Source organism: Terrapene carolina, unplaced genomic scaffold, assembly GCF_002925995.2.
Source record: "Terrapene carolina triunguis isolate 2854851 unplaced genomic scaffold, T_m_triunguis-2.0 Scaffold89, whole genome shotgun sequence".
Lineage (NCBI taxonomy): Eukaryota > Metazoa > Chordata > Testudines > Emydidae > Terrapene > Terrapene triunguis.
In genome coordinates, this window is record NW_020664440.1 from 32,292,002 (window position 1) to 32,318,543 (window position 26,542).

At 61.0% G+C, this 26,542-nt stretch overlaps 4 protein-coding genes across 7 annotated transcripts in view; all 4 read right to left on the reverse strand.

The window, feature by feature from the left end:
* B3GAT3 (beta-1,3-glucuronyltransferase 3) overlaps positions 1-327 on the reverse strand; it is an 11,105-nt gene extending 10,778 nt beyond the window's left edge. The window contains exon 1 of the mRNA XM_026650486.2: positions 241-327. The gene's annotated coding sequence lies outside the window, so the exon portion shown is untranslated. The remainder of the gene's footprint in view (positions 1-240) is intronic.
* A 599-nt stretch (positions 328-926) lies between these two features.
* On the reverse strand, positions 927-15,853 carry GANAB (glucosidase II alpha subunit). Of its 4 annotated transcripts, none has more exons than XM_029911213.1 (24): positions 15,798-15,853; positions 13,954-14,055; positions 13,496-13,604; positions 12,157-12,284; positions 11,760-11,939; positions 11,106-11,171; positions 9,806-9,905; positions 9,421-9,514; positions 8,918-9,014; positions 8,548-8,728; positions 8,189-8,342; positions 7,486-7,721; positions 6,740-6,866; positions 6,200-6,591; positions 5,564-5,660; positions 4,701-4,802; positions 4,112-4,355; positions 3,725-3,789; positions 3,533-3,609; positions 3,359-3,433; positions 3,032-3,145; positions 2,843-2,955; positions 2,446-2,546; positions 927-2,293 (listed from the first exon to the last, which is right to left on the reverse strand). In XM_029911213.1, the coding sequence occupies exons 1-24, from the start codon at positions 15,809-15,811 to the stop codon at positions 2,184-2,186; spliced, it is 3,078 nt and encodes a 1,025-aa protein (XP_029767073.1). In that variant the 5' UTR covers positions 15,812-15,853; the 3' UTR covers positions 927-2,183. The 4 variants fall into 4 exon arrangements, with proteins under 4 accessions (XP_029767073.1, XP_029767070.1, XP_029767071.1 ...); XM_029911210.1 differs by lacking the exon at positions 15,798-15,853 and adding an exon at positions 14,580-15,038; XM_029911211.1 differs by lacking the exon at positions 15,798-15,853 and adding an exon at positions 14,366-14,543.
* Positions 15,854-17,568: 1,715 nt separating this feature from the next.
* INTS5 (integrator complex subunit 5) lies at positions 17,569-21,751 on the reverse strand. Its single transcript, XM_024204247.2, has 2 exons — positions 21,648-21,751; positions 17,569-20,498 (listed from the first exon to the last, which is right to left on the reverse strand). The coding sequence occupies exons 1-2, from the start codon at positions 21,728-21,730 to the stop codon at positions 17,699-17,701; spliced, it is 2,883 nt and encodes a 960-aa protein (XP_024060015.1). The 5' UTR covers positions 21,731-21,751; the 3' UTR covers positions 17,569-17,698.
* Positions 21,752-23,638: 1,887 nt separating this feature from the next.
* CUNH11orf98 (chromosome unknown C11orf98 homolog) lies at positions 23,639-26,248 on the reverse strand. Its single transcript, XM_024204242.1, has 4 exons — positions 26,090-26,248; positions 25,271-25,395; positions 24,583-24,680; positions 23,639-24,085 (listed from the first exon to the last, which is right to left on the reverse strand). The coding sequence occupies exons 1-4, from the start codon at positions 26,231-26,233 to the stop codon at positions 23,964-23,966; spliced, it is 489 nt and encodes a 162-aa protein (XP_024060010.1). The 5' UTR covers positions 26,234-26,248; the 3' UTR covers positions 23,639-23,963.
* Between the last annotated feature and the right edge of the window lie 294 nt (positions 26,249-26,542).

A 26,542-nucleotide genomic window follows, 5' to 3' on the forward strand; every position in this document is an offset into this window, starting at 1 on the left:
GGGGACAGGGGACACGGCACTGGCCCGGGGAGATCGCACCAGAGGGGTGGGGAGGGGGACAGGGGACACGGCACTGGCCCGGGGAGATCGCAGCACGGGGACGGAGGGGGACAGGGGACACGGCACTGGCCCGGGGAGATCGCACCACTGGAGCAGGAACGTCCCATCGTTGCTATGGAGACCGCGCCGCGGGGGAGGAACGTGCTGCCGTTGCCACGGAGACCGCGGCTGGTTACTCACCGCGCCGGCCCCGGGGGGTGGGGAGCGGATCAGCAGGCGGGTCTCAGCGCCCTGCAGCCTCCTCCGCACCCGGCACCGGCATTTCCGGTCCGGCCCCCACTCTGGTCCGGGTCCCGTAGGTCTCCTTCGTCCTCCGCCCCCTGCAACTCACTTCCGGTCCGATCCCTTCAGCAGCTCCCCCACTTCCTGTCCTTATTGCAGGAGCCCGGACTCCTGGGTTCTAAGTCCCGGCCAATCACCGGCCCCCACAGAGAAGCGGTTCCGCGTCCCTCTCCACCGAGTGGACCGAGCCCCACGCGGGAGGGGAACAGGCACCGCCCAGCCAGCGAGAATGGCCGGCGGCTCTGGCCTTTGCCAGCCCCGGAGCAGTGACAGAAGGGTCCTGAGCTGTCAATCCCAGGAGTAGCCAGAGCCAGAATGATAGCGGGGGAGGGGTTCCTGAGGCACCAGCCGGAGGCGGGGGCGCAGAGCTGGGGTGATGGGGGGAGGGAGGGTGCCCGAGGCGCCGGCGGGGGGGGGGGGGGGGGGGGGGGGGTAGAGCTGGGGTGATAGGGGGAGGAAGGGTCCCTGAGGCACAGGTAGCGAGGAATAGAGCAATCAGGCCCAGGGCCAACCAGAGTTGGGACAATTGCAGTTTCTGAGCCACCACACCCAGCCCCAGTAGAGACACCCAGAACATCACTTTTTTTTTTTTTCTTTTTATTGTTCATCTTTTATCAAAACATGAAGTCAATGATTGCTTCGGCCCCTGCAGGGCCAGGCCGCCCGTGGCTCTGTCTGTCCATCCATCTGGGGGGAGGAGGCAGTTTGGGAATAAAAAGACATGCCAGTGCCAGCTCTGCCCCTCTGTGCGAGGAATGCTACCCCACAGACACCTGGACAGTGGCAGGACAAAGGTAGCAACATTGGAAGAGCCGAGGGAGGGCGTAGGGACGAATACTCCCGCCCTTACCCCTCACTGTCACTTCTCCTGCCAGGAGAGGGGACGAGGCTGCATTTGGGCCCAGTCCTAGCAGCTTGAGAGGCACCGTTAGGTCTCACTGTGAGCCAAGATGCAGCTAGTTCTTCCCCTTGCCCACAGTCTGGATTCTGATCCCCAATCCCACATGATCCATCTGCTCCCTCACCACTATAAATACAAGCGACAGTGAGTCGCTGTCATCCATACCTGAAACAGCAGAACCCTCCCCTTCCCAGCTGCAGGGGCAGTACACAACCTGCCCCTCCCCCCCACCATGGGATGGGGGCAGGGGCTGCAGGAAGGTGAGGGTGCCCTCCCACACCAGTGGTGGGATACAGGGAGGCTCCCTGCACCTGCACATTCCAAAATTTGCTTCTGGTCCAGCAGCATTGCTTAGGGGACAGGCTGAGTTAGATAGGGCACCACCCATAGAGGAAGGGCAGCCAGAAGTGTGTGAGAGAGAAGTAGTGAGTCCTTCTAGGGCAGGAAGGGGGGTGTCAAAGGATCGGGCCAGCCAAAGTGTTTGGTCCCACTTTTGTGCCGGGGCACCTAAATGTTTCTGGAGAACTTGGTGACTGGCAGCTGCTCCTGCTCCCACCCCTACTAGGAGGGGCCTCTGATCAGCAAGGGGTGTGGGACAGTAACACACCAACCTGGCTCCCAGCCCAAAGATTTGTCATTCAGAACCAGGAGCAAATATTGCTAGAAATTAGTCTATGAAGCAGCTCAGAGAAAGATAAGGGTGGTAGGGGCTGGGCATTCCCACCTCCCTGCCACCCCTACACTGTGGAGGGCTGGGGGTGGTGGTGGTGGTGTCAGAACTCCCGTCTGCCCTTCTCAGAGGAGACCAGCACTGAGATACAGGGAGAGGAGTGGGGTACTGCTGGCTCAAGGCCCCATCCCTGCCTGTGAAGGCTGGGGGGAGGGTGGGGGAGCATCATCCTTCACTCCAAGCCCCCCCCTCCACCCCCACGGTACGGCATTATCGCAGGGAGATGCTCCAATCGGCTCCGATGTTGACGCCAGGTTTGCGGAGAGTCAGGACAGAGGTCTCCGGCTCATGCTGGAAATCCAGGCGTGTATCGGCCATACCTGCAGGAGGGGCGGCCATTAGAAAGGAGAGTTCCCTGGAGCACTCTCCCCCACCCCACAACTTGGACCCAACCCCCACAGGACATTTACTGCCATCCCCCATGACTGGACCAGGAAGTCCAGAGGCCCCTTGGCCCTGTGCCCGCACTCACCAGGCTGTCTGAGGAAAACGGCGGCTGGCTTCCCTGCTCCCAGGATCACCACCCGCTCAATCCAGGCTGGGCTCTCGAAGACGCCTTTGGAATCTGCCGATCTAGAAAAGGGGACAGAGCCTGGGGGTCAGAGGCTGCCAGATAGGGGACAGAGCCAGGCTGTCCAGGGTGGGCAGCACTGCTAGGCCAGCACTGTATGTGGGGGGAAGGGAGGCTACCTGGCAGTCTGGGAGGAATTGTGGGCTAGTGCCATTTGGGAAGAGGGGTGTCAGCATTGTGCTGGTGCAGCATGGGTACCAGCATCAAGGTGGGACAGGGTGGGGTGGCAGCCCAGCGCTGGGGAGGAGAGGAGGAGGAGAGGTGCGGCACCAGTAACAGGCCGGCACCATGTGGGTACCTGGCTGTCAGAGTGTTGCTGGCAAAGCTGAAGTGGCGGTACAGGTACTGGGCCTTGCTCTCGAAGTTGTACGTGTGCCCATCGTCAATGAAGAGATCTCCTTCTGCTGTACCCTGTGTGGAGACAGAAGCTGGTAAATAGTGGCAGGGTTACTAGAAAACCCCCACTTTGGGGCCCTGCATCACTCACCTGGGGGCTGAGCGCCACGTAGAGTGTGTAGGGGTCACGGTACATGCAGTCCGATGAGCGGCGTACCCGCTCCTTCCGCGGCACAATGCTCCCGCCCCGCTGGTACGCAGGGATCTGCAGGGAGAGGAGTGGTCAGTGGCCCTAGCCAGGGCTGCCCCTCAGGGCTGGATCGAAGCCATGCCCCTGGAGGGGAAAGGCGCCGTGTCCCATTGCGCACCCACTGAGCCAGCCAACCCCTCTACCCTGGAGCTGGATCAGAGCCAGAGCCCCCTAGAAATGAAGGCCCCCTGTCCCATTCCCCAGTGGGGATGCCCCTCCATGACTCACACTGCTCATGATGACAGGCACATAAAGCGTCTGGGGGGCATGGTGCTTCTGGTGCGAGTGGACATCATACCAAACCTGCCAAGAGAGGAGAAGTTACAGGGGATGCCAACAGCCAGTGCCCCATAGCTCTCAGCATCCCGCTGCCCTTCCACCACAAGCCACCTCCCTCCTCACCTCTCCTTTGCCAGGCAGGTAGACCTGCACGCCACGGGCTCCCTGCTCCGTCACCGGGTGGACCAGCAATGCATTACCTGGGGGGAGGAGACAGCAAGGTCAGCAGCAGCTAGGACATGGGGTGGGAGGGGGAGAGAAGGGGAGGGCAGTACCTACCCCCCAGCCAGGGATCCCCATGGGCTGGGCACTCACCAATCAGGAACTGGTCATCAATGCTGAAGGTGGTGACATCATCAGGGTACTCCACCCAGAGCGGCCTGGAACAGAGCAGGGCATGAGGGGGGCGACCAGACACTGACCTCCATGAGCCCCTCAAGCTCCTGCACTCTGTGACGAGCAGTGCCCCTGCCCCGAGCCACCCCCATTACCCAGCAACGCATCCCCCAACTCCATCCCCAGCCATGCCCTCACCCCAAGAGGTCCCACACTGTCCCCAATGCTGCCCTCTCCAGCGGTGCTCCCACTCCATCCTCAGCCATGTCCCTAACCCTAGAGCCCCCCAACTACCCAGCCCAAGAGCTCCCGCACTATCCAGCGATGCCTGTGCCCCAAGATCTCTATCCTCCAACCTCTGCTCACCTCATGACAGGCTGGCCAGAGCGGTAGCTGTGGTAGAAGGTTGTGTACCAGTAGGGCAGCAGGGCATAGCGCTGGCGGACGGCAGCACGGATCAGGGCCTTGTTCTCCTCCCCAAACAGCCAGGGCTCACGCCGCACAGTGTCCAGGTGGGCATGGGCTCGGTAGAAGGGCTGGTAGGCGCCAACCTGGTACCAGCGCACCAGCAGCTCCACATCCGGGCTCTTGAAAAAGCCACCCACATCAGCTGCAGCAGGACAGACAGGGCCAAGTTGAGTGCCTGGTCTGACCCCAGTCCCCAATGTCCCCCACCAACCTTCCTCCTGCCCCCTAAGAGATGGGGCTGTGGAAAGAGCCCAGTCTGACCCCAACACCCCCCCTGCTCCGCCCAGCACCAGAGGTGAAAGCCTGACCCTAAGCCCCTCAGGCCCCCAATCCACTGAGAGACAATGCCAAGGTAGGAGTGACCAGTCTGACCCCCAACTCCCCCTCACCTCCCTGTCCTGCCAACCCCTAGCCCTCAGCCACAGCCTGGAAGGAGAGCAGCCAAGGCCAGCAGCCAAGGCCAGCCCTGCCCCATGCACACACTCACCACCGCAGAAGGAGATGCCTGCCAGGGCCAGGCTCAGGCACATGGGGATGGAGATCTTCAAGTGGTCCCACTCGGCCGCGTTGTCTCCCGTCCACACCGCGCCTGTGAGGGGGTGGGCGCCAGAGAAAGGAATAAGGACAGAGCAGTCCCCTGTGCTCAAGGGGGTTACAAGACTCCCCTGACCCTGGGATGTGCAGTCTGGTGCACCAAAAACACTCGTGCCAGGTCTTAAATGAAAGCCAGGCTCAGACTGGTCATTGCTATTGGTGTGAAACGTATGAAGATACGACGTGAGGTACCTGTGGATACTGACCACGCCGTCTGCCAGGCGGTACCCAGGCAGAGCTGCCCAACAGCTTTCCACCATACCAGGTGTGCATTCACCTGGCTCTTGGGCAGCATGTAAATGGAGCACTGTAAACCAACGCTGCAGAAGCCCCGATTGCGTATGAAGTCAAGAGGGGGGAGGGATGTGAAATCAACAGGGAGGTGGCACACTGCCATGGGGTGACCCTGGGGACAGACAAGGAAATTTGGGGATAAAAGGTGGCAAGAAGCCCCTCCTTTCTCCTGCATGTAGGAAGCAATTGGGCAGTGCAATCACATTCATGAAAATGATCACAACCAGCCTTGGTTGAAAGGCTGCAAAGGATATTCAGGGTGAGCGAAAGGGCTTTCGCCAGGAGATCAGCCTGCGACGTGTCTCAAGAAAGTGGGTGCTGCTTCTGGTTTGTGTGGGACCCTTTTGTCTCCGTTATCCTACCTCACAGTCTCAGTCCTGGGTCCCCTGAAAACCATCACAACCTCTTCACTACCCGCCCGCGCAAGGGCGCCGGGGGTCAGAGCGCAACCCACCCACTCACCGTAGCGCTGGGAGCCGGCAAAGAAGGCACGGCTCAGCACGAAGGGGCGCTCAAGGCCCCCCGAGCGCTGCTCCAGTCCCTGTGCTGTCGCCATTTGCTGCCGGAGGGAAAAGAGACCCTGTGAGGGTGACGGGCAGAGTCTGCCAACACCTTTCCCCAACTGGGACCTCCCCCCTCCTTAGGGAAACCCCATCCCCCTGGGAGCCTACCATGGGGTTGCAATCCCCAACCCCAGGTGAGTGACACACTTCCTGTACTGGGAACCCCCCTCATTGGGATCTCACCATGGGGGTGACTTCCCCATCCCCCTTAGCCATGGGCCAACCCTCCCACCAGAGGCTCTTGAGCTCCCAACACTCCTGGTGCCTCCCCACACCATGTAGAAAGTTGTGCAGGTGGCAGTGCCCCCCCAGGACCTCCTCACCACACAGAAGGTCGTGCAGGTGGCAGTGTCCCCCCCGGGTCTCCCACCCCCTCACCACGTAGAAGGTTGTGCAGGTGGCTGTGCCCCCCAGGGCCCCCTCACCACGTAGAAGGTTGTGCAGGTGGCAGTGCCCCCCTCCCCCCCCGAGCCCCCTCACCACATAGAAGGTTGTGCAGGTGGCAATGCCCCCCAAGTGCTCCATGCCCCCTCACCACGTAGAAGCCGTAGAGGTTGTGCAGGTCGCGGTGCTCCCAGCTGCCCTCGTGCAGGGCGTCTTTGTACATGGTCACCTCAGGGCCGTTGAACACGGATGGTTCATTCATGTCGTTCCAAATGTACAAGTTCTCCATGGAGGCCTGGGGGACGGGGGGGCAATGAGACACAGGCAGCACCCCAGTCCTCCTGCCCCACCTGGGAAAAACTGCTGAGTCAAGGGACAGCCCAATGCTGGACCCCCAACTTGAGTGTGGGGACAGCTCACCCCATGGCTCCACTCCCTGCCCATGGCCCCACTTCCATCCTACCTCATATTGGTCGTAGGAGAACATGCTGGCCCACCAGGCACGCATCTCAGGGTTGGTGAAGTCGGGGTAGCCAGACGAGCCTGGGGTGGGGGGGAAATGGGAGGATTAGTGACACCCTAGGGGCTCCATGCCTAGCACTCTGCCAGGCACCCCCTCCTGGCCAGCCCCACCCCCACCCTGTCCCAGGCCACAGCCCTGTCCCCCATCCTAACAGCATCCCCAGCTCACCTGGCCAGCACCAGCCTTCATAGTCGCTGCCGTCCTTGGTCTTGACATAGAAGCCACGGGAGCGGATCTCGTTGTGGACCCGGTACCCGCTGTCCACCTTGATGTGCGGGTCCACAATGGACACCATCTGGGGGGAGGGGCCAGAGACTTGAACCGGGCACCCCCACAGTCCGAGGGGGGTCAGGTGGGGCAGGGCATTCCTTGCCATTCAGGCTGGGCTCATGGCCATGTACCTCTGCAGGGACCTGACAGAGGGCCTCCTGCCAGCAGCCACCCCAGTGGCTTGAGGTGGTGAGGACATCTCCCTTTCTATTTCTTGGCCCAGGACGCTGCGGGGCTGGGGGAACCGACTAAGGTCCTCAGTGAAGTAGCACCGGGGAGTGCAGGTGGGCGCTGGCGGGGTCGGGGAGGGGGGCATTGGTGAGTGGGCACCAGAGAAATTGGGTTGGGGCGGGCGCCTTGCTGGGTGGGCACAGAGAAGTTGGGTTGGGGGAGCGCCGGTGGGGTCGGGTTGGAGGGGCCATTGCTGGGCAGGCGCCGGCAGGGTAGGGTCAGGGGGACGTTGGTGGGCAGCCGCCGGAGAAGTCGGGTGTGTGGGGGGCATTGGTGGGCAGCCGCCAGAGAAGTCGGGTCGGGTCAGGGGGGAGCGTGTTGGGGAGTAGGCGCCGGAGAAGTCGGGTTTGGGAGGGATCAGTGGGTGGGTGCCAGAGAAGTCGGGGCGGGGCGGGCGCCGGTGGGGTTCTCACTTTGCGTCTCTTGGCGGCCAGGCGCCCCAGCATGTTGCGGGGCTGGGAGAACTTGTTGGGGTCCCAGGTGAAGTAGCGCTTGCCGTCGGTGTGCTCAATGTCCAGCCAGATGACATCGCAGGGGATGTCATGCGTGTCGAAGCCATCGTCCACAGCAGCCACGTCCTCCTCGTCGTTGTAGTTCCAGCGGCTCTGGTGATAGGCCATGGCAAAGAGCGGGGGCAGGGCCTGTGTGCCTGGGGGAAATAGGAACCAATATATGGGGCGCCCCACCCACCCCATGGAGCCACCTTTCCCTCGCACCCAGCTCCCCTGACAGGGCTGTGTAGAGACCCCCCAGCCTGGCCTGACGCAGCCCCCTCCGGACCCGTCAGGGCCACATAACCCCATCCCCACTTCTCTGTGCCCATCAGGGCCGCGTAAACTCTTCCCTCCTCCTGTACCTGTCAGGGCTGCATAACCCCCCCCCCGGCCTATACCCACCAGGGCCACATACCCCCGCCCACTGGCCTGTACCCACCAGGGCCTTGTATCCCCCTCTCCGTCCCACCTGTACCCATCAGGGCTAGTAACCCTCCCCCAGGCCTCCCACCAGGGCCACGTACCCCCACCCGCTGGCCTGTACCCACCAGGACCTTGTATCCCCCTCTCCCCACCACCCATACCCGTCAGGGCTCGGTAACTCCCCCAACCTGGCCTGTACCAGTCAGGGCTGTGTACTGCCTGAAGACATCGGTAGGCGCAGGCCCCAGCAGCAGAAAGACATCAATGATGCCGCTCTCCGACATCCAGCGCACATCGGTCTGGGGGGTCTCGCCGCCTCCCTGCATGTAATCCAGCATCTTCCCGAACAGTGTCTGCAGGGGGAGTCGTCAGCATTGGGGGGTAGGGGAGTACCCGCTCCCCCTCCAACCCCTCCACCCAGAGCCAGCCCCCACCCTGTACCCCACTGGAACCAGCTTCCTTCCCCCCGCTTGGAACTACCCACACACACACTATCCCCCCAGGAGACAATTTCTGAATCCCGCCCTGCCAGCCCAGCAGGAGCCAGTGCCCCCATACCTTGCCAGCTGTGTTGGAGCTGATGTCGACCCAGGTCTCGGCGGCATTGAGCCAGAAGATGCCCAGGGTGCGCTGGGTGTTGTGGGCCAGCAGGAGTGGCACGGAGCCGTACAGTGCCATGGGGTTGTACAGCTCATATTGGAATACATCCAGGTTGTAGAGGCGGTATGGGTCACCCCCCCTGTGGGGACACACATCAGGTCACTGCCCTGCCCCTCCCATCCCCAACCCTGAGAGGAACAGCACCCCGTCCCACAACAGTCCCTCAGCCTCCCCTCCCCCCAGCCCCAACAGGAGCAGCACCCCTGCATCGCCCATGGGCCCAGACAGGCACAGAACCCCCCACAGCGCCAACGGGCCCCCTCCTCACTCAGTGGTGCGCAGGCGCAGGTTGTCGGCGTGCTCCGGGATCCCATAGACGTGCTCAAAGCCAGGCAGCGAGAAATCCAGCCCCACCGAGGTCGGCCCTGGAATGAGGGGGTCGTGATAACGCTGCAGCTCTCAGCAGCCCGTGGGGTCTGGGGCAGCATGGCACCGCCAGGCCCTGCCCAGAAAGGGACCTCCTCGCCCCAGCACGATGCCCCCATGCTGGCTGTACAGGCTGGGGCCCAGCGTCACTCCCACTGCCAGCGCCACCACAGCAAAAGGCTCTATGGGGCAAGGTAGGCATGGGCATTGGTCTCCTCCAACCAATGGGCCTGTCCAGCCCAGTAACCCCCGGCTCCAGGTCAGAGCAATGGGCCCGTCTAGCCCAGTAATACCCCCCACCCCCCGATCAGAGCAATTGGCCCGTCTAGCTCAGTAACCCCCACACTCCAGATCAGAGTAATTGGCCCGTCTAGCCCCACACGGTGGGGTCAGGATGGCTCTCACCATTGGGCTTGCTGTCCGTGTGGGTCTTGAACGTCTCTTCCCAGGAACCCAGCTCCTCGTCAGCCCGGTCCGGCCCGTCTGACACCTCCTCTGACTGAGAGGGATGGAAGTTAGACAGGGGAGCTGCAGGGATGAGTATGGGTGCCCCCAAGCTCCCATTCACACCCACGGGGCACCCTTCTGGGGGAGCAGGCCAGCCTCCACGTGCATGGGGCACGGTAGGCAAGTCCTTTACGTGCCTTTGCACCCAGTTACTGCTCAGCTACCCCCTCCCACAGAGGCTCTACCCCCTCTGCCATACAAGTCCTCCCAACCACAGCCACCTGAGTCTCTGCACAGGGCCCCCACCCCCTGCTCCACACGAGTCCCCTTCTCTCTCACACACCTTTGTGCTCTTCTCACTGGACTCCTGGTCCCCAGGCAGAGCTGGCTTGGTCTCCTCCTCGGCTGCCCCGCCCTCCGGGGCTGACTCCTTTGACTCCTCCCTGAAAGAGGCAGAGGGAAGAAGAGCCGGCTCAGCACCTGCCCTGGGCACCACCAGGGCACGGCAGCACCAGGGATGACGCCCCAAGCTGGGCACAGCTGCATCTCCAGGGCAGGCAGGCACCGTTAGTCTCTAAAAGCAGGAATCACTCACGCACAGGCTGGCACCAGGTTAGCGGGGACGGGGGGCGAGAGGGGACAGCCCAGCCCAGATGCACCCCTGACCTGACTCTCTCCCTCTGGGCAGAGCCTTCCCTCTATGCCAGGGAGGGTGCTGCCCCCACCCCAACACTCCACAGTCCAGGGGGCTGGGTCCCCCATGCTAACATACTCGGGGGCAGGTCTCATCGCCCAAAGGGAGAGCAAGCATCCCACCACCAGCAGGGTCCTATGGAGCTAGAGGGCTGGGGCGGAGACCGGTGTAAAGGGGGTTCAGAGAGTCTCAGATTGGGGCTACAATACCACTGTGAGGGAGGGGACAGTGCCAGGTGTCTCCCAGCCCCAGGGCAGCTCCTTCCCTGACAGCATTCATTGGAAGATTGGATTCAGTCTGAGGGGGGCAGGGCTGGGCTCACCTGTCCCTGCCACCACCACCCCCCGGATACAGCCACTCCCCCTGCATGGCCCCTGGGGCAGGGCACGGCCCCTCTCCCCACCTGATCCCCATTCCTTCCTTCCCCAGGAGACACAGCCCCTCCCTGGCCCACCCCCCTGCCCTGCCTGGCCCCCAGGGGGACAAAGCCCCTCCCCAACCTACCCCCCGGGAGGAAACAATCCACAAACAGATTCTACCTGTCCAAGTCCACAGAGCCCCCATGTTACCCTCCCCTAGCTCCTGCAGGTGGCTGCCCAGGCAGGCCCCTGCCCTGAGCAGCTAGGGGGTCCCATGCACCTGCCGGCTCCCTCCCTGTGTGTGTCCTGCCTGCCTGGCACAGCCTGCCACTGGGACAGGGATTAAGTCACTGAGGGTCTGGGGAGTGCTCAGAGGGAGCAACCCCACCCCCCCCGACAATGAGGCAGGGGGTGAACACCATCCCCCTGGGACTAGAGGAGGGGGGAGGATCAGCCCCAGGGCTCCCCAAATCTGGACACAGGGGGAGGAAGAAGGGATTGGTCCCAGGGCTCCCCAGCTGTACTACTACAGCCCCCGGCTATGGGCGGGTTGTGGGGGTCAGAGACAGTAGCAGAAGCTGTGGATTTACCTATAGAAAAGGCTCTTGATCTTATCCCACAAGCTACCGACCGAGCTACTAACTTTATCCGAGAAACTGGGGCCGGGGGAGGCACAACCAACAAAACAGAAACAGCGAGAGTCAGTGCATGGAATTCCAGACAGAGAGATCCCCGCCCCACCTTCACCTGCCCCTCACCAGGCCCTGCGCCCCCAGGAGCACAATAGATGCAGCAGGGACTGCTCCCCCTCCCAGCTGTGCCTCCTAACAGAGTCACAGCAAGGGGCTGGGTTCCAGCCCCTACCCCCTCCAGCCCCCCAGCGACCAGCCTTGGAACCAGCCCCCAACCATGGTCTCCAGAGAGAAGAAATCGAGGGGTTTGGGCTGTTCACCAACAGCTTGAACATGGATGCTGCCTCACTACAGCGCCCCCCTGCTGGGAGAGGCCAGGGCTGGAGTAGCTGGGAGCTCTCCCTGCAGCCACCGCACTGGCCCAGCCCCCTATATGCCCCCTGCCGGGAGAGGCTTGGACTGAGCGCACTAAGCTGAATGGAAGCTGGTCACCCCTCAGGGATCAGAACCCTGGTGGCTCTCAGGGACACAGCCCCACCTGCAGGGAGGCACTCACAGCTGCCAGGGCTACGGGCTGGACAGGCCCAGAGCTCCCCTCCCCCCGGTACTCACGAGTCCTTCCGATGCCGCAGGTGCTCAAAGTGCAGCAGCCCTCGGGGGTTGACGCTCAGCACCAGCTCCCGCCCCTGCAGCAGGTCCATGCGGAACGGCTTCCCTGTCAGGATCAGCTTGTGTCCAGAGTCGCCCAATGAGAGCTCCACACTGTTCTCGTCCCGGCCCGTCACCGCCAGCCTGGGGGGCAGCAGAGAGGGGATGGAGGGCAGAGATATGGACGGGGGACACAGTTAGCCTGCAGGGCCAGAGCCATGGGGGACCCCCTGCCCATCCCCCCTCATCTGCTTACTCAGGGAGCACTGCTGGAAGAGCAGGCCCAAGGGTCCCCCGCTGTTAGCCCCACAACTCCCCCAAGCACAGCAAAGGGAGTCCCCCTCCCTGCAAGGCCTCTTACCAGGTGGTGGGTGGGTCGCGCACCAGCACATCGGGCACCTCGTAGCGTGGGCGCAACGGGCTCAGCTCATTGATCTTGATGCGCGTCATGTTCCCCTGCAGCCCGTACAGCTCCAGCAGGAGTGGGACCTGGGGAGAATTAGTGTCAGCCTCACACCAGTCCCAAGGCCTCCCCTCCCCCAGCATCCTCCACCAGGGGACAAGCCAGTCTCCCTGGCCAGAGGGAACCCTAGGAATCGCTTTGAAGAGCTGGGGAGTCGTGCATCATCCTGGCCCCAGCCCTCCTGCTCCAACCCACTGGCTCCCACTCCCCTCCCAGCACTGGGAATAGAACCCAGGAGTCCTAGTTCCCAGTCCCCTTGCCTCATTAGGCCCCACATCTCTCCCAGAGCTGGAGACAGAACCCAGGAGCAGTAGTTAGTCTTAAATCTGAAGGTGCTGTAACGCCAATAAAATACTGATTTTCTTACACAAGAATTATTAAATGAATTCACATTTTAGTTGTATTCTGAATGGCTAAACCAGGCCTGGCTGAGGACTGGCAGGTTATCCGAAGTGATGTGTCCAGATTAAAAACAACATACCCAGACACACACACATTTATGGTGGGGGGGGGGGTGCCAAACCCGTGCGGATCGGAGGGAACTGAATTGAGGGACATACCGGCGACTCCAGAGGGGTCTGGCTGCATATCCTGGCTGCTCTAGGGTTACCCTGCTTGAGTCCTTTCCAAAAGGTTCCTGCCAACCTCTCCACCGCAGCTCATTCGGCCACCCCAGTCCCTGCTCAGTAACCAGCTGTAACCTCGGCAGCCTTTAGTCTCCAGCTCTAATGCCATCCCCCCAGGACTCACCCACATTGCGTCCTGCTCACTCCAGGGCACACAGACACCCCCCCCACACACACACCCTGGCCCCAAGGCTGAGCTGCCCAGATGCAGTGGCTCATGTGACCTGGCCAGAGAAGGAGCTGTCGAGCCCCTGCCCCGGAGGGTGAGGGTCATGTACCTTTGCTGGCTGCACTAGATGCTGCCACTCGCTCTGGAGCTTTGCGAAGTCCAGCAGGACCATGCACGCAACATGCCGCTCATCGTGGGTGAGCGGGTCCCCCAGCAGCATGGAGGCTCAGGGACCAGGCCCCCTTACGGCTCGACTACAATATTGCCACTGCTGCTGAACAGTACCAGAACAGCTTCCAGTGCGACGCCGCCACCACCGCCAAGAAATCCTGACTCCCACTCAGCCTCTGCTCTCATCAGACCCAGGACCTGGATCTCAGGGCTGGGCCCTAGCTTAGCCACAGGCCTTTCGAGCCCCCACCCCGAACTGGGCCCCCCTCACCTTATTCACTTCGTTGACAAGCTGCAGTTTCATGGAGTCCTGGCTGAACTGGAGCGACTCCAGCAGTGCCCGGTAAGGGGAGCTCCCGGGCTTCACGCTCCTCTGACGCCTGGGGACAGGGGGAGGGTTAGAGCAGCCAGCGCCAGGTGCAGCCTCCAGGGGAGCAGCTCAGCCTGGCTCCCTGCTCTCCAGATCCCAACAGCAGCGCAGCTTGTTTGTATCTCTGCTCCCTGCCCTGGGGAGAGCTGGGAGGAAAATCCAGGCTAGGAGCTGCACAACAGCCCACCCCCCACGGAAACCCACTGCCAGTGCAAGGGGGAGTGGCCAGAGAGAGCAGCAGCTCCTGGTCCCATCTGGGGGCCATGATCCTCCCAGCCCGGTCCCCTCCATTCCTGCTGCCTGCCCTCGCTGTTCCCCCTTTGCTTTGTTCAGCCCTACGCCCCTGCCCTGCTACTCACTTGCAGAAGGAGCTCTGCTCACATGTCTTGAAGTTGCTCCTGTCCACAGCACAGGCAGCAGCGAGGCAAAGGGCCATCCAGGCGAGAGCTGCCATCCCCAGCCTGGAAGAGAGCCGGGGTCAGAAGAGGCGAGCTCTGGGGAATGCCCAGCCCAGCACATGGGTTTCCCAGAGGGGGCAGCACTGGTTTCAGGGTACCCAGCACCTGCCCTGAGTCAGGGACAGCATTGGCCCCTTGCTAGGGTTAATGCCAGTGTGTGTGTGGAGGGGGATGGGACTTGGGGGGGAATTAATGCATCAGCATCAGAGTTAACCCCAGTGCCAGGAGAGGAGAGACAGCACTGCCCCCCTTACATGGGCAACATGGGTCGCAGGGGGCAGTTCAGCACAGGTCCTGCCCTAGGGGCACCCACCTCCAGCACTTGGCACTCAGGACAGGGCAAATATAGCTGGCAGACCCCCTCATTCTGCCAGACTCTTGTGAGAAGCCCATTTCCCTACTTCCCAGGGCAGAAGCCTCAGGTGAGCCAGATGAGCCATGGGACTCATTAAAGGACCTGCTATTGGGTCCCTCTGCCCCACGGGCCCCTCCGACATGCAGGCAAGGGGCACTGGGAGAGGTTCTACCTGGGAGTCACCCTCGCAGGGGCAGCTCCTGATGCAGCAGGGGGAGGAGGCGAAGGACAGGGTCCCTTCATGCTGGCACGGAGCAAAGGGCACCTTCCTGCAGGAAGCGCTTGCGACACAGGCCGCAGGGCCATGCAGCACCATGTGAATGGGGCTTGCTACTCGGTGCCAGCCAGCCACCCTCTTAGAGCATGAACTCTTCCCCCCTGCACCAGGGCAAATCCCAGAGCTGCGGGTCTGGACTAAAGGGCCCCAGTAGAACTGTGCATGGGGAGCCCAGTGCTGGGACAGCAGGGGCTGCAGGACAGGACTGAGGGGCACTGGCACAGGTAGGGCTCAGGGAAGGGCTCTGGCCACATGAGCCTACCCGTTCCTTCCTACCTGGCCCCACTACACCCCTGGAGTCCTAATATCGAGCCCCCTGCCACCAGGGCCAATGCCTCCCATTATCCTGGGGAGGGGAACAACGCCCCCAGACCTCCACTCCCAGGGCTGCTCCCCCCACAGTCCCTCCCTGCCAGAGCTGGCCCCCAGCATCCACTGGGACAGGGGATTTTAGGGCAGCTGTCCATGCAAAAGGCAGAAGTGGCTCGGGGGGGGGGGGGCGGGAGAAGGGGGATTTTCAGGAGCTTGAAAGCCCCTCACCCCCCCCAGGAGACAAGGGAGCAGAAGGTAGCAGACAGCCCCAGGGCACTGCCAGCCCAGGCTCTGAACCAGCTGCCCTGGGTGCAGTTAGCAGGTTCTGGCTGGACCAGAGCTGGAGTCTACGGGGCAGCCTGAGCTTTGGTTGGGGGTGCTGGTATTGGGGGGAGCTGGAGGGGGGGAAGAGCTAATATCTGAGGGAGGGTTTCTGGGGGCTGAGCACAGAGCACGTGTGGGAAGGGGCTGGTATTTGGGGGTCTCTGGGGGTGGCCAAGTAGAGGGTAGTTGGGCTGGGACAGGAACCGAGAGGAGGGTGCTTAGGGAGGGGGAGGGGCTGGTATTGGGGGCTCTAGGGTGGGGGCGGAACAGGGGGTGCTGGGGGAGAGGCTGGTATCTGGCGGGGGGCCCTGGGCCGGGCGGGGGATGGGGGAGGGGCTGGTATTTGGGGGGCCTGGGTCGGGGATGGTCTCGGGGGGCCTAGGGCCGGACTCGATTGGGATTCGGGGCCCTAGCGGGGGCGGGTTCCTGCCCCGGGGGGTTCTGGGTACCGGTTCCCCCGCCGGCCCCCACTCTCACCTCTCCGACGCCATCTTGGATCGAGCCTGACCCCGCACACCGCCCCCGCCAGCACGGCTCGGTTCCCCATTGGCCCGGCGCGGCCTGAGCCCCTCCCCCGCCTCCCAGCTCGCCCGCCAGCCTCGTTGCTGAATTATTTGTACAGGCCCCGCCCCGGTCATGAATATTAATAGCGTCGGTCCCGGACGCGCGGGTCCGGTTCTGTTCCGGGAGGTCCCTGTGCTACAGCCCGGACGTTCCGGGCCCCAGGCCAAGGTGACGTCCAGCGGCTGCTGCCCACGTCCAGGGGGTCCCCTGCCCTGGCGAAGGGATCCCGGCTCTGCTCAGTCCTGCCTGAGCGCTGTGGGGCCGCGCAGCGCCGGCCCAGGCCCCTGAGCTCGGGCAGCGCGTGGCCAGCTGGGGGTACTGACACTTCCGCAGGGTCACCCTCGTGGAGACCGAGCCTCCAGCTCCAGGGGGCCCAGCAATGCTGAGGGGGACCGAACAGGCAGCTGGGGCAGAAGTTACCGCTCCCCCGTGACCCAGACACACGGGGGCTCAGCTCAGAGGCAGGAAACAGATCTGGCTCAATCATCGCGGGAGGAGGGGGCTTCCACTGCCACACGCACACACAGTCCCCCACGTACCTCACCACATACCTACCCCCCCTCACCCCTGCGATCACACAGCCAGTGCGAGGCAGAGCTGGGAATGGAACCCAGGCATCCTGCCCCCCACCCCACCCCATCTTCTGCTGGCAACACATCCAGTCACAACCCCAACCCACTCACACCAAGTCCATGTGCACACCTCTCTCAAACACAAAGGCCCCCAACATGCCTCCACTCCTCTGCTATAACTTCCTCACCCCCCAAGCTGCAGGTCCTGGGGCCTTACCCCCACCCCCACCCCCCAACACCAACTGCAGGGGCAACAGTCCCTTCTCAGTCTTTATTTTGAAAAGGAGAAGGAATTGGCAAAGGCGACAGCAGATTGAGCTGTGTGGGATGTGGCACCCCTTTGTCCCCCTGAATAGCTGGAGTCTTCAGACAATTCCTGTTCCATTGATCCCAAAGCAGGATGTGGTTGCCGGCCATGACAATAGAGAGATGGTGGCCCGGAGGATGATTGAGCCAGGCTGCCCCAGCACACAGCCCCTGCTAACCACCGCAGAGCCCATCCAACAGTGGTAGATGGAGGTGGAGGCTGGTTTTGGCCCCTGGGTGTCTACCCTCTGTTGAGACCCCCTTGTCCACAGCAGAATCCACCCAGGCCCAGCTCAGCAGCACCAGGGAGTGGGGAAAGAAGGTGGGCTGGAACAGAAGTACTGAACACATCTGCATCCCCCACTTCCCACCCCCAGCCAGTTTCTCTAGCTGGGTCCCAGGGCAGAGACATGACCTTGTGGCCCTGCTGTAATTCCCCCACAAGGGGTGGGGAGACAAGAGCCCAGCAGCCTAGGAGCACTTGCAGTGAGCTGATGGGGCCTTGGGACCTGCTGAGCATGCTCAGTGCCTCACTGTGGGTGGCCCAGGGCCCTTTACTACCCCAGGGCAGCCGAAACCTGGGCCATCAAGCCCCTTGGAACCAGAAACTAAAGCTCCCAGTCCCTGAGAGAAACTGACAAGGGGGTGGAGTTTCCCCAGTGCCAGCTGCACCAGCTCCTGCCTGCAGCTCCAAGGACTGTGTGGGAGGTGCCATGACCCCCTCACGGAACCCTGGGAGAATTTTACAGTTACTCTTAATTGATTAAAAAAAAAAAAAAAAAAAAAAAGGGAAAAGTGCCCCCCCCCCCCCCCACTCAAGCAGCCACTGCAGTGTTTTAGGAGTGAGGCAGGAGCTAAGTCTGGGACTGTCCTGAGATGGCAGGGGTGGCTGTGCCGTGGGAGGAGTCCAGGACTGTCCTAGGATGGGGGTCAGCGCTAGGTCTGGAAGCGCCCTGACAGCAGCCCCAGGCGGTCGATATTCTTGTGCAGCACACTGTGCAGCACGCAGAGGTACTTCCCAACGTCACAGTCACGGGAGAAGTCGCGGAAGAAGAGCCCCTTATCGGCCTGGAAGGTGAACTTCTGGGGCAGGGGGCTGTTGTCCCGCACGTAGTCCCAGACGCTCAGCAGCAGCAGATGCACCTCGAAGGGCGCCAGCTGGTGGAAGATCTCGTGCATGTTGCCAAGCACTGGTGGCAGCAGGGAGCCCTCGGCCATGCAGGCCACCAGGGCGCAGGAGGCGTGCAGGTGCCACGGTGAGCTGGTGGTGTCACCGTGACGTGAGGCCTCCCAGTGGGCCATGAGGGTGGCTAGCAGGCCACGCAACAGCACGGAGCAGTAGCACAGGGCTGGGGGGCCGGCTGCCACCAGCCGCAGCAGCTGGAAGAGCAGTGGGTTGTCACGGAAGCGCCGGCAGATCTGGATGTCGCGCTCCACCGTGCTGCGGGTGTGCTCCTCGGGCGGCCAGCCCAGCTCGCTGTTGGTGACATCGGGGCAGACGCTCTCCACCAGCACCACAGCCACTGCCTTGGCTGCCTCGGGGTTGACAGCCGCTGTGTGGGCCGGGGATTCAGGCGCACCGTAGCGCCCGCCCCGGCAGCAGCGCAGCAGCAGGCTCAGGAAGTTCTGGACATTGTGCACAATCTCTTCAGGCTCCTGCCGCCGGGCGAGCTGGGGTGGCTTCAGCCCGCGCCCAATCACCCCGGCATGGAATACTGACCACACACTGCCAGAGAAGTTGACGGCAGTCGTGAAGCGCCGGTTGATGTCCAACAGGGAGATCCTGGTGCCTTCCAGGCTGGCATCATCCCCAGCAGGCAGCTCGGCCAGGCCTCCAAAGAGCTCAGCATTCCCTGGGTGCAGGGATCCCTCCACCAGTTGCTGCAGGATGGCCTTCATGGCAGCTGGAGAGGCCCCACTAAGACGGGAGAGCAGCCGGGTGCTGTAGCTGATGCCCGTGGGGCACTGGCGGTGCAGCACCAGGAAAAATTGGTGCACAGCTGAACGGATGATGACAAGCAAGTGAGCCGGCCGGATGGCCCGGGGCAAGGGACAGACGGAAAGCAGCAGGGAGGCAGCCTCAGCCACTTCAGGATTGCGATGCAGCAGCAGCTGCCCGAGGTCGTAGAGGTGCAGAGAGAGGACAGCCCCTAGCTGGGCGCTCATGGAGGCAGGGCCCTCCCCCTCCCACTGCACAATCAGGGCCAGGTTGTGGAACAGCTGCACCATGTGCTGCTCCGACAGCCCCCCCATGTGAATCTGGCACACGCACTTCTTGACAGTGGCTGGCAGCAGGTCGCTCATGCAGGAGCTCAGCACAGCATAGAGCTGCGTGGCCAGGCCCAGTTCCTCCTGGCTCCGGGACAGCGTCAGCAAGTAGAAGAGGGCGTCAGTGGTGCAGCTGGGGGTGCAGTAGACTGAGAGGAGCCCCAGCAGCTGATGCTGCCACAGGAAGCGCTTGCGCTCTAGCCGCAGCGTCTCCACGCACAGCTCCCGCACGTGGCCCTTCAGCTCATCCAGGAAGGGCACAGCCCGGGGCGGGGCGTCCCCCAGGCTGGCCGAGCCCCGGTTGTACACCAGCTTCTGCAGGTTGAGCAGCAACAGCTGGATGATGCGGTCACAGGCCTCGCGCACGCTGTCATGGACGGCCAGCCCTGGTGTGGTGATGACCGAGGCCGGCATGGCCGTGTTCACCAGGAACTGCAGGATACGGTAGGCCCCTGCTGACGTCTGGCAGATGAGATGCACTACAATGCTCACCATGTTCTCCAAGTCCTCGCGGGGCAGTGCAGCGAAGTGCTGGTGCAGCTGGCTCAGCACGCTCGGCTTGAGGGAGTCCACCAGTTCGGAGGAGATAGTCCCCAGCAGCATGGGCGACATGACGGCCAGCTGCAGCAGGAAGGGCACTGTAGCTTTCTGCTGCTGGTCACGCATGGGGCCCAGGCTCTCGTGGAACATCCGCAGCAGCTCCTGCTTGATGCTGTCTGAGTGGCGCGAGGCCAGGTGGCCCAGGATGCCCACCACCGAGGCAATCTTGGGCACCCGCTTGTCAGCGGCAGTGGGGAAGAGCAGGTCGACAGGGGCTGCCCCGTGGACGCAGAAGTCCTTGAGGCCGCAGGAGAGGACGCGGCTGATGATGGTGTTGGGGAAAGAGGAGCCAATGTGAGCCACCACCCAGTCGAAGTGCGGAGAATGCTGCACTGAGGTGTCCAGCAGGGCATCCACACAGGCATCGGGGCAGGTGCTGATCATGGAGGACAGGCACTGGGTGTAGATGTCCATCAGCGTCCGAGTGGCCTTGCACGACATCCACAGCTGCAGCAGCTCATTGAGGCTGGAGGCGTGGGGCACACCATGCCGCCCTGCATACTTGCTGCTCAGCTGCCCCATCAGGTCTATGGACCAGGCTGAGACCACAGGTGCCCAGGCCTTGGGGTTCATGCGGACAAACTCAGACAGCACATTCTGGATCTCTTGCACAACGTCATCCAGGTTGGGCCCCTGAGCCCGCCTGGCACCCAGCCCTCCCTCACTGCTCTCCAGCTCCAACAGGTAGGTGCAGACATACTCATCGAAGACATTGCGCAGATGGTCCAGCACGGCGCTGCGCGCAGGTGGCAGGCTACGCAGCAGCAGGATGGCACAGCGGGCATGTTCCTTGATGGTCAGCTTGTTACCGTGCACAGGGTCCACACCGCTCAGGAAGGCTTTGATCTCCTGGGCCAGCTCCTGGGAACTGTGAACAAGAGGGAGAAGCACAGATAGCATCAGGCTGCAAGCAGGGATGTATGTTCCAACTTCCCCTGAAGCCTGGATCCCAAGTCTCCTCACCATCATCCTCATCACCAGCTCTCATGCTATCGGGGGGGGCTATCTAGTGGGTAGGGCACTTGACTCAGAACCAGGGCACCTGGATTCTGTTCCTGGCTACAGTGGGGATGGAAAGGGTGCCATAGGGATGAGCGAGCGTGAGGCACCGAAATATTGCAGAGATGGAGAATATATACGTATCTAGATAGCAGCCTGACATCCCAGAAGGATTCTGAGCTCTGGAGCACAAGATGTGGGACCCCAAAATTCACTCCCACGTGGTTTTAGCACCTGGAGAGATGGGGGGGGGGGAAGAGGGAGAGCAGGCCCAAGGATTCTGGAGTGGCCGCCAGTCATTCATCCTATGAAGGGGTCGCCAGCCTGCAGTTCCCTTTCTCATGCATTAGGAAGTCTATTATAACAAGGATGGTATCCTACAACCCACTGGGGCTGGGCTTTAAACCTTGCTCCCCCAACATCAAGCAGCACCTGATGACTCAGGAGAGAGCAGACCTATAAAGCTGTCATGGGGCTCCAGGACTTAGAGAAGAAGGGGATTTCAGGAAGGGACTGTGATCAGTCCCTACCTGGTAGGGAGGTACCTAGCTGGGGCAGTTGGATAGCCTGGTCAGATGGGTTGTGGGCCTACAAAACCTGGAGAAAGGGGAATTTCCTGCTTGGGAGGTCCCTGCCAAACAGCAGAGGGTGCTGGGGATCAAATTCCCAGGGTAGAGGTGGGCATTATGGGGCTCCAGGTGAAGGGGGCAGTGGGGATTTCCTGCTGGGCAGCTGGAGGGAAAGGGTCCCTGTTCCTGGGAGGTGGGATCTGGTCAGGGAGGGGTGTGGGGAAGGAGGAAGGTTGATAGCTTCAAGACCCCAGACGAGAGTTCCCTGTGGGGGGCTTTGCCAGGGAAGGCAGGGTCCCTGTGGGAGGGGTTGTGGCTCTGGAGATTTCCCTATGGGGCATCCCTGTTCCTGGGGTTCCCAGTGAGAGGTCCCTGCCCGGGGGGAGGGGCTGTGGGGCTCAAGGCCTCGGGGGTTCCCAGTCGGAGGTCTGCTTGGGGGCTCCCGGTACCTGAGCGGCGGGTGGGCCCCGTGGGCCGGGTTCTGGGGCGGCCCTGGCGGCGCCGCCCCCGTGGGATCGCACAGCGCGGACATCCCGGGCCGGGGGGGTCCCGGTGCCAGCACTCAGGCTCGCTCCACGCCTGCGCACTGAGGGAAGGTGTCACAGCGAAACGGCCCCTCCCGCACCCGGTGCCCGATATGAAGGTTCCTGCCCCGGTACGTTGGGGAGATGATGATCAGGCCAGGGAGGGTGCAAGGTTGGTGGAAATGGGCTAGATGGGGTGTCTCACTAGGGAATGGATTTGGGAATCTGGCTGACGGGTTGGGTGCTGAGCTGAGGGCCAGGCTACGGGGAGATGCTCAGCTGGGGGGATTTGGGGGCTTGGATGGTGGGTCCTGCACTGGAGATTTGCCACCTTCTGAATTGTGGGGAGGCTGTGAGGTTGGTGGTGAGTTGAGGGTCTGGTCTGGAGAGAAAGAGAGAGAGAGAGATAGATATCTTACCTGGGGCAGGTGGATTTGATCTGGGATGGAGATTGAGCAGAAATCTAGGCTGGGGGCATCTAAGCCTTGTTGGGTTCCCATGCAAAAGGGTTTCACTTTTGGGTGTCTTCCCCCATTCCCTAGCACAGGAGGGTTTGTTACGGTTTGTACCAAACACTAGTGCTAGGTCTGGCAGCAAGGCTAGAACTGAGGGACAGCCTGGATCCCCAAGATAGCACTACCTCCCTCCAGCCACTGCAAACCCCCAGTGCTGGGACAGCCACTGTAGGTCTCTCCCACCCCAAGTCCCCTCAGGACAGCATTGCTAAGGGACCTGCCCTCCCAATTGGGACAATAAAGCACATGCCTATCCCTAGAGCCCGGCAAATCTGCAGATATCTGCTTTAGATCCAGAGATATCTGCATCCATGGATGTGGTTGTATTGTTTGCCATCTTTGTGGATCCAAATTTTTGTATCTGCACAGGGCTCTACCTATCCCCCTGCCACCCATAGAAGCCTTGTCAGTAACTAATGAAAGCAGGAGCAGGGCTGGGGTTCTGAGCTGGCTGATGTGGCCCCTTCAGGCCAGCGTCCTGCCTCATTCATGCACCAGTAGTGATCCCCCAGTCTCTTGTCTCCAGCAGCAAGATCCCTGTTGATTTAGATAATGCATATCATGTTGCGCCCACTGGGCAATCCTGCCTGTAGGCTTAGAGGGGAACATCTTGGCATTGCCCTGACCCAGTTTGATGCTGTTAGTGGCAATAATAATACATCTGGCCCCTCTTTACCCCAGGTGTGATATCCAGCTTCAGTCACGCACCCCTACCACCTCATACAGACGGTGCAGTCCAGCAGTAGCTGTAAGGTAGGAGCTTCCTTGACCTCTTCCCACAGTTCCTCCTGACCCCTCACCCCTTAGTGTATGCTCTGAAGGGATCCCTCTGCATCTGGGCAGCATTCCCTCCTGCCAAGGAAACCATCATGCAAGCATGAAATTCAGCATGTTCCCTGAGTCTGCTTATTGCTAACCGGGGCTGGAGAAGGTTCCCTGGGTGTTCAGCCAATAAAGGGAACAGGCTCCCTGCTGCACCTGGTCATGGCTGTACTAAGACAACTGTGAGCTTCCCTACAGACACTCGCAGCACAGTCAGCTCCTGCCCTAGAAGGAGCCCTCCCGATGCTCTACCTGAAGGGGAATGACCCACCACAACCACTGCCCTGAGACCCACCTAGCCCAGCTCAGTTCCTATCTCCTAAAGGCCAAGCAGAAGGAGACTATTCATTACCAAAAAAGCCCCTCCCACCCTTGCTTGTCCCTCTAGGGGTCAGGCCAGAGGGAGATGGTAAGCTCCAAAGATGGTTCATTTCACACACGGCCACTGTCCCCTTCCCTCCCACAAAGCCCCCTTCTCGACCCTGACTTACAGCCGCCATGCTCAGCACAGACTGCTGGGATGAGGGGCGCAATGGAAGAGCCCCAAAGGCAGCAGCACAAACAAGCTGAGATACCAAGTGCCTCTGGTCCCACGGAGGGACCAGCCATGATTTTATTTCTTTCACAGGATACCATTGAGTCACACGTCAAAGCTCCAGTTTAGCCAGTCACTTCCCACATAGATGGGATTGGCATTGCTTCAGCTCTAGAAAAGCAGGTAGAGGCCAGAGACGCTGGGAGCTGACCATTCACCCAGGGTCCGGCATAGAATAGAGCCAGGAGAATGAGAACAAGACACTCTCTGCCCCAAGAATCCTGGAAAGGAGGCTGGAAAGTCACAGAGCTGCAGGCATCAACGCAGCAAGCAAAGGTGGGGCAGATTCCAAGTTTTGGAGTCGGTGGTTCAGCTGTCCAGTCCTGGCCCAGCCTCTGCTTCCTTCATCTCCACGTCTTGGGAGGCTGCAAGTTTCTTCCTCCTCCCACTGCCGGTGATTTTTTTTGTCTGTGCCAGGTTCACAGCTTCAACTTTGCCCAAGAGAAAAAGAAAATCATTTGTGCGCAGATAACAGTAGTGTAATCTCTGTCACGCCCGGCCAAGATGCAGGGGGGCCACCGTCACAGAGAAGAGATAGTTCCTGCTTCCCATTTAAATAGGGTGGGAGAAAGGAAGCATCATTATCCCCACTGGACAGACTAAGAACTGAGGCTCAAAGCAATGAAGTGACTCCTCCAAAGTCATACAGAGAATCTGTGGTGCAGGCAGGAATTTGATTCCATCCGTGGCCTAGTCCAGCATTATGGACGCTGGACTAGCCAGGAAGCCCCAGAAGGTTCTGGGGATTGTGAGTATCATGAGATTCTAGGAGCCAGAAGACCCTGAGCCCTGCCCCCTCTTCAGAGCAGAGTCCGTCCATCCCTGCTCTTAGCTTCATTGGCCCCCTTTGGGTTACTCACCCATTTCAGGACCCTGACCACACACACCCTCCCCCAAGCCCCATGGGTCACAGCCAAGAAGGGGTTACCCTGCATGGTGGCTTTCTCCTTGGCAGCATGACGGATCTGCTTCATCAGCTTCCTCCGCTTCTTCCCTGAGAGGGTGATGTTGGCTCGCGAGCTGGAACTGTGGGGGGAGATACACAAAGCCATATTACACCCAGAGAGGGGGTAGGAGCCAGGAGAAGCAGTTGAATCAGCAGTGTCTACTACCTCCCAGCTGCAGGTGCTCACTGGAGTCCAATGGTAACAGGGAGAGCTGCATGTTAAAACCACAGACCCCACCCCCTTCCCAGAGCTGGGAACAGAACCCAAGAGCCTTGGATCCCAGGGCCCCCTGCTCTAACCACTAGACCCCACAGCCCTCCCAAAGCTGGGGATAGAGCCCAGGTGTCTGAAGAGATGGTGAGGCCTGAATGTTTCTAGGGGCCGCTGAGCTTATTCTGAGCTGGTGTCAAGTATCAGGGGGTAGCCGTGTTAGTCTGTATCTACAAAAACAACAAGGAGGCTGGTGGCACCTTAAAGACTAACAGATGTATTTGGGCATAAGCTTTCGTAGGTAAAAACCTCACTTCTTCAGATGCATAGAGTGAAAGTTACTTTAGTCTGTTAGTCTTTAAGGTGCCACCAGACTCCTTGTTGTTATTCTGAGCTGGGATAGTTAAATGCCCTTCCCTGGCCCTCCGTCTCAGAGCAGCATCTGGAATGGGGACTCACACACGCTTCTTCAGGTGGTGGATGGTGATCAGTCCCTTGTCCACCACAGCTCCTGTGATCTGGTGCTTCCTTCTTTTCTCTTTGCTTAAAACCCTGCGTCTTTTGAAGAGGTTTTTCTTCAGCTCCTAAGGGAGGAAAAGCACAAGGCTCTTAACTCACCACCTGGCACCAGTAGCACCTCTGGAGCAGCCATGGGGCTAGGAAACCCCAGGTGGAAGGCAGGGAGGGCACAGGACACAAAGCCACAGACCCAGCAAAACAGTATAGAATCCAGATCATAATACACTTAGCAAATGACAATGCCAGAGGAGGGAGGGTCTGATGGTCCCCAGCTTGTTCGGAGCCAGAGAGAATTTGGGGGTTGGAGAGAAATAAAATCCTCCCCCCCACATCCCTGTTTTCAACCCAGGGTTGGGGGAGGCAGGGAGCAAGGGCCTGGGGCTCAGCACTGCAGAAATACCATAGATCAGAGCTACGTGTGGGGAAAAAGGGTGATGGGGCTGGTGTCCCAAGGAGACAATACGTTTCAGGGTGTACGATTTCCGGGGGGGGGAGGGGTTCCAAGACAAGATAATGGGAAAGGGGAACCCGCCAAAGGGGATCTGAGGAGCGACTGGGTGTGACGCAAAGGGAGAGGCAGGGCTGAGTTATGGGGGCAATAGAGGGGCCAGAGAGGACCCCCAGGAGATGGTTTGAGACCACGAGGGGGATCCCGTACAAGACCCATGAGGGACTGGATGTTTATGGGGACTGGGAGGGCACCGGGTGGGGTACCCTGCGGAGAGCCCCGAGGGCAGGGCTGGGGCGGCTCTCAGTCACCGTTCGGGGCCGGTTGATTTTCCCTCCTGGGGTCCCCATGCTGCAGCCACGTGAGCCTGGTCTCGCGGCCCCCGACGAAAGCACTTCCAGGTTCTGGAAGGTTACGCCACGTGATGTGATCATCACACTTTTCTTCCGGTTCATTCCTCCCGCCTCCCCCATACACGTGTCCTACCTTCGTCCGGCCGCGCTGGGGATTTGAATTCGCAACGCGTTCTCTGATTGGGTAGAGCCGGATGCAGCTCTCTCATTGGGAGGCCGGCTGGCCAGTCACAATGAAGGTGCACTAGACCACGCCCCTGCCCCGGCACGTGGAGTCCCTCCCTGGCCTGCCTTATAAGCAGTCGGGATAAGGCGCGGCGCCCACGGGGTACATTTCCAGTGAGAATTTTTCGGCCGGTGTGGGGATGTAAGGTGAGAGCGGTGATTGGTTGGGGTCCGAACGGGGACGAC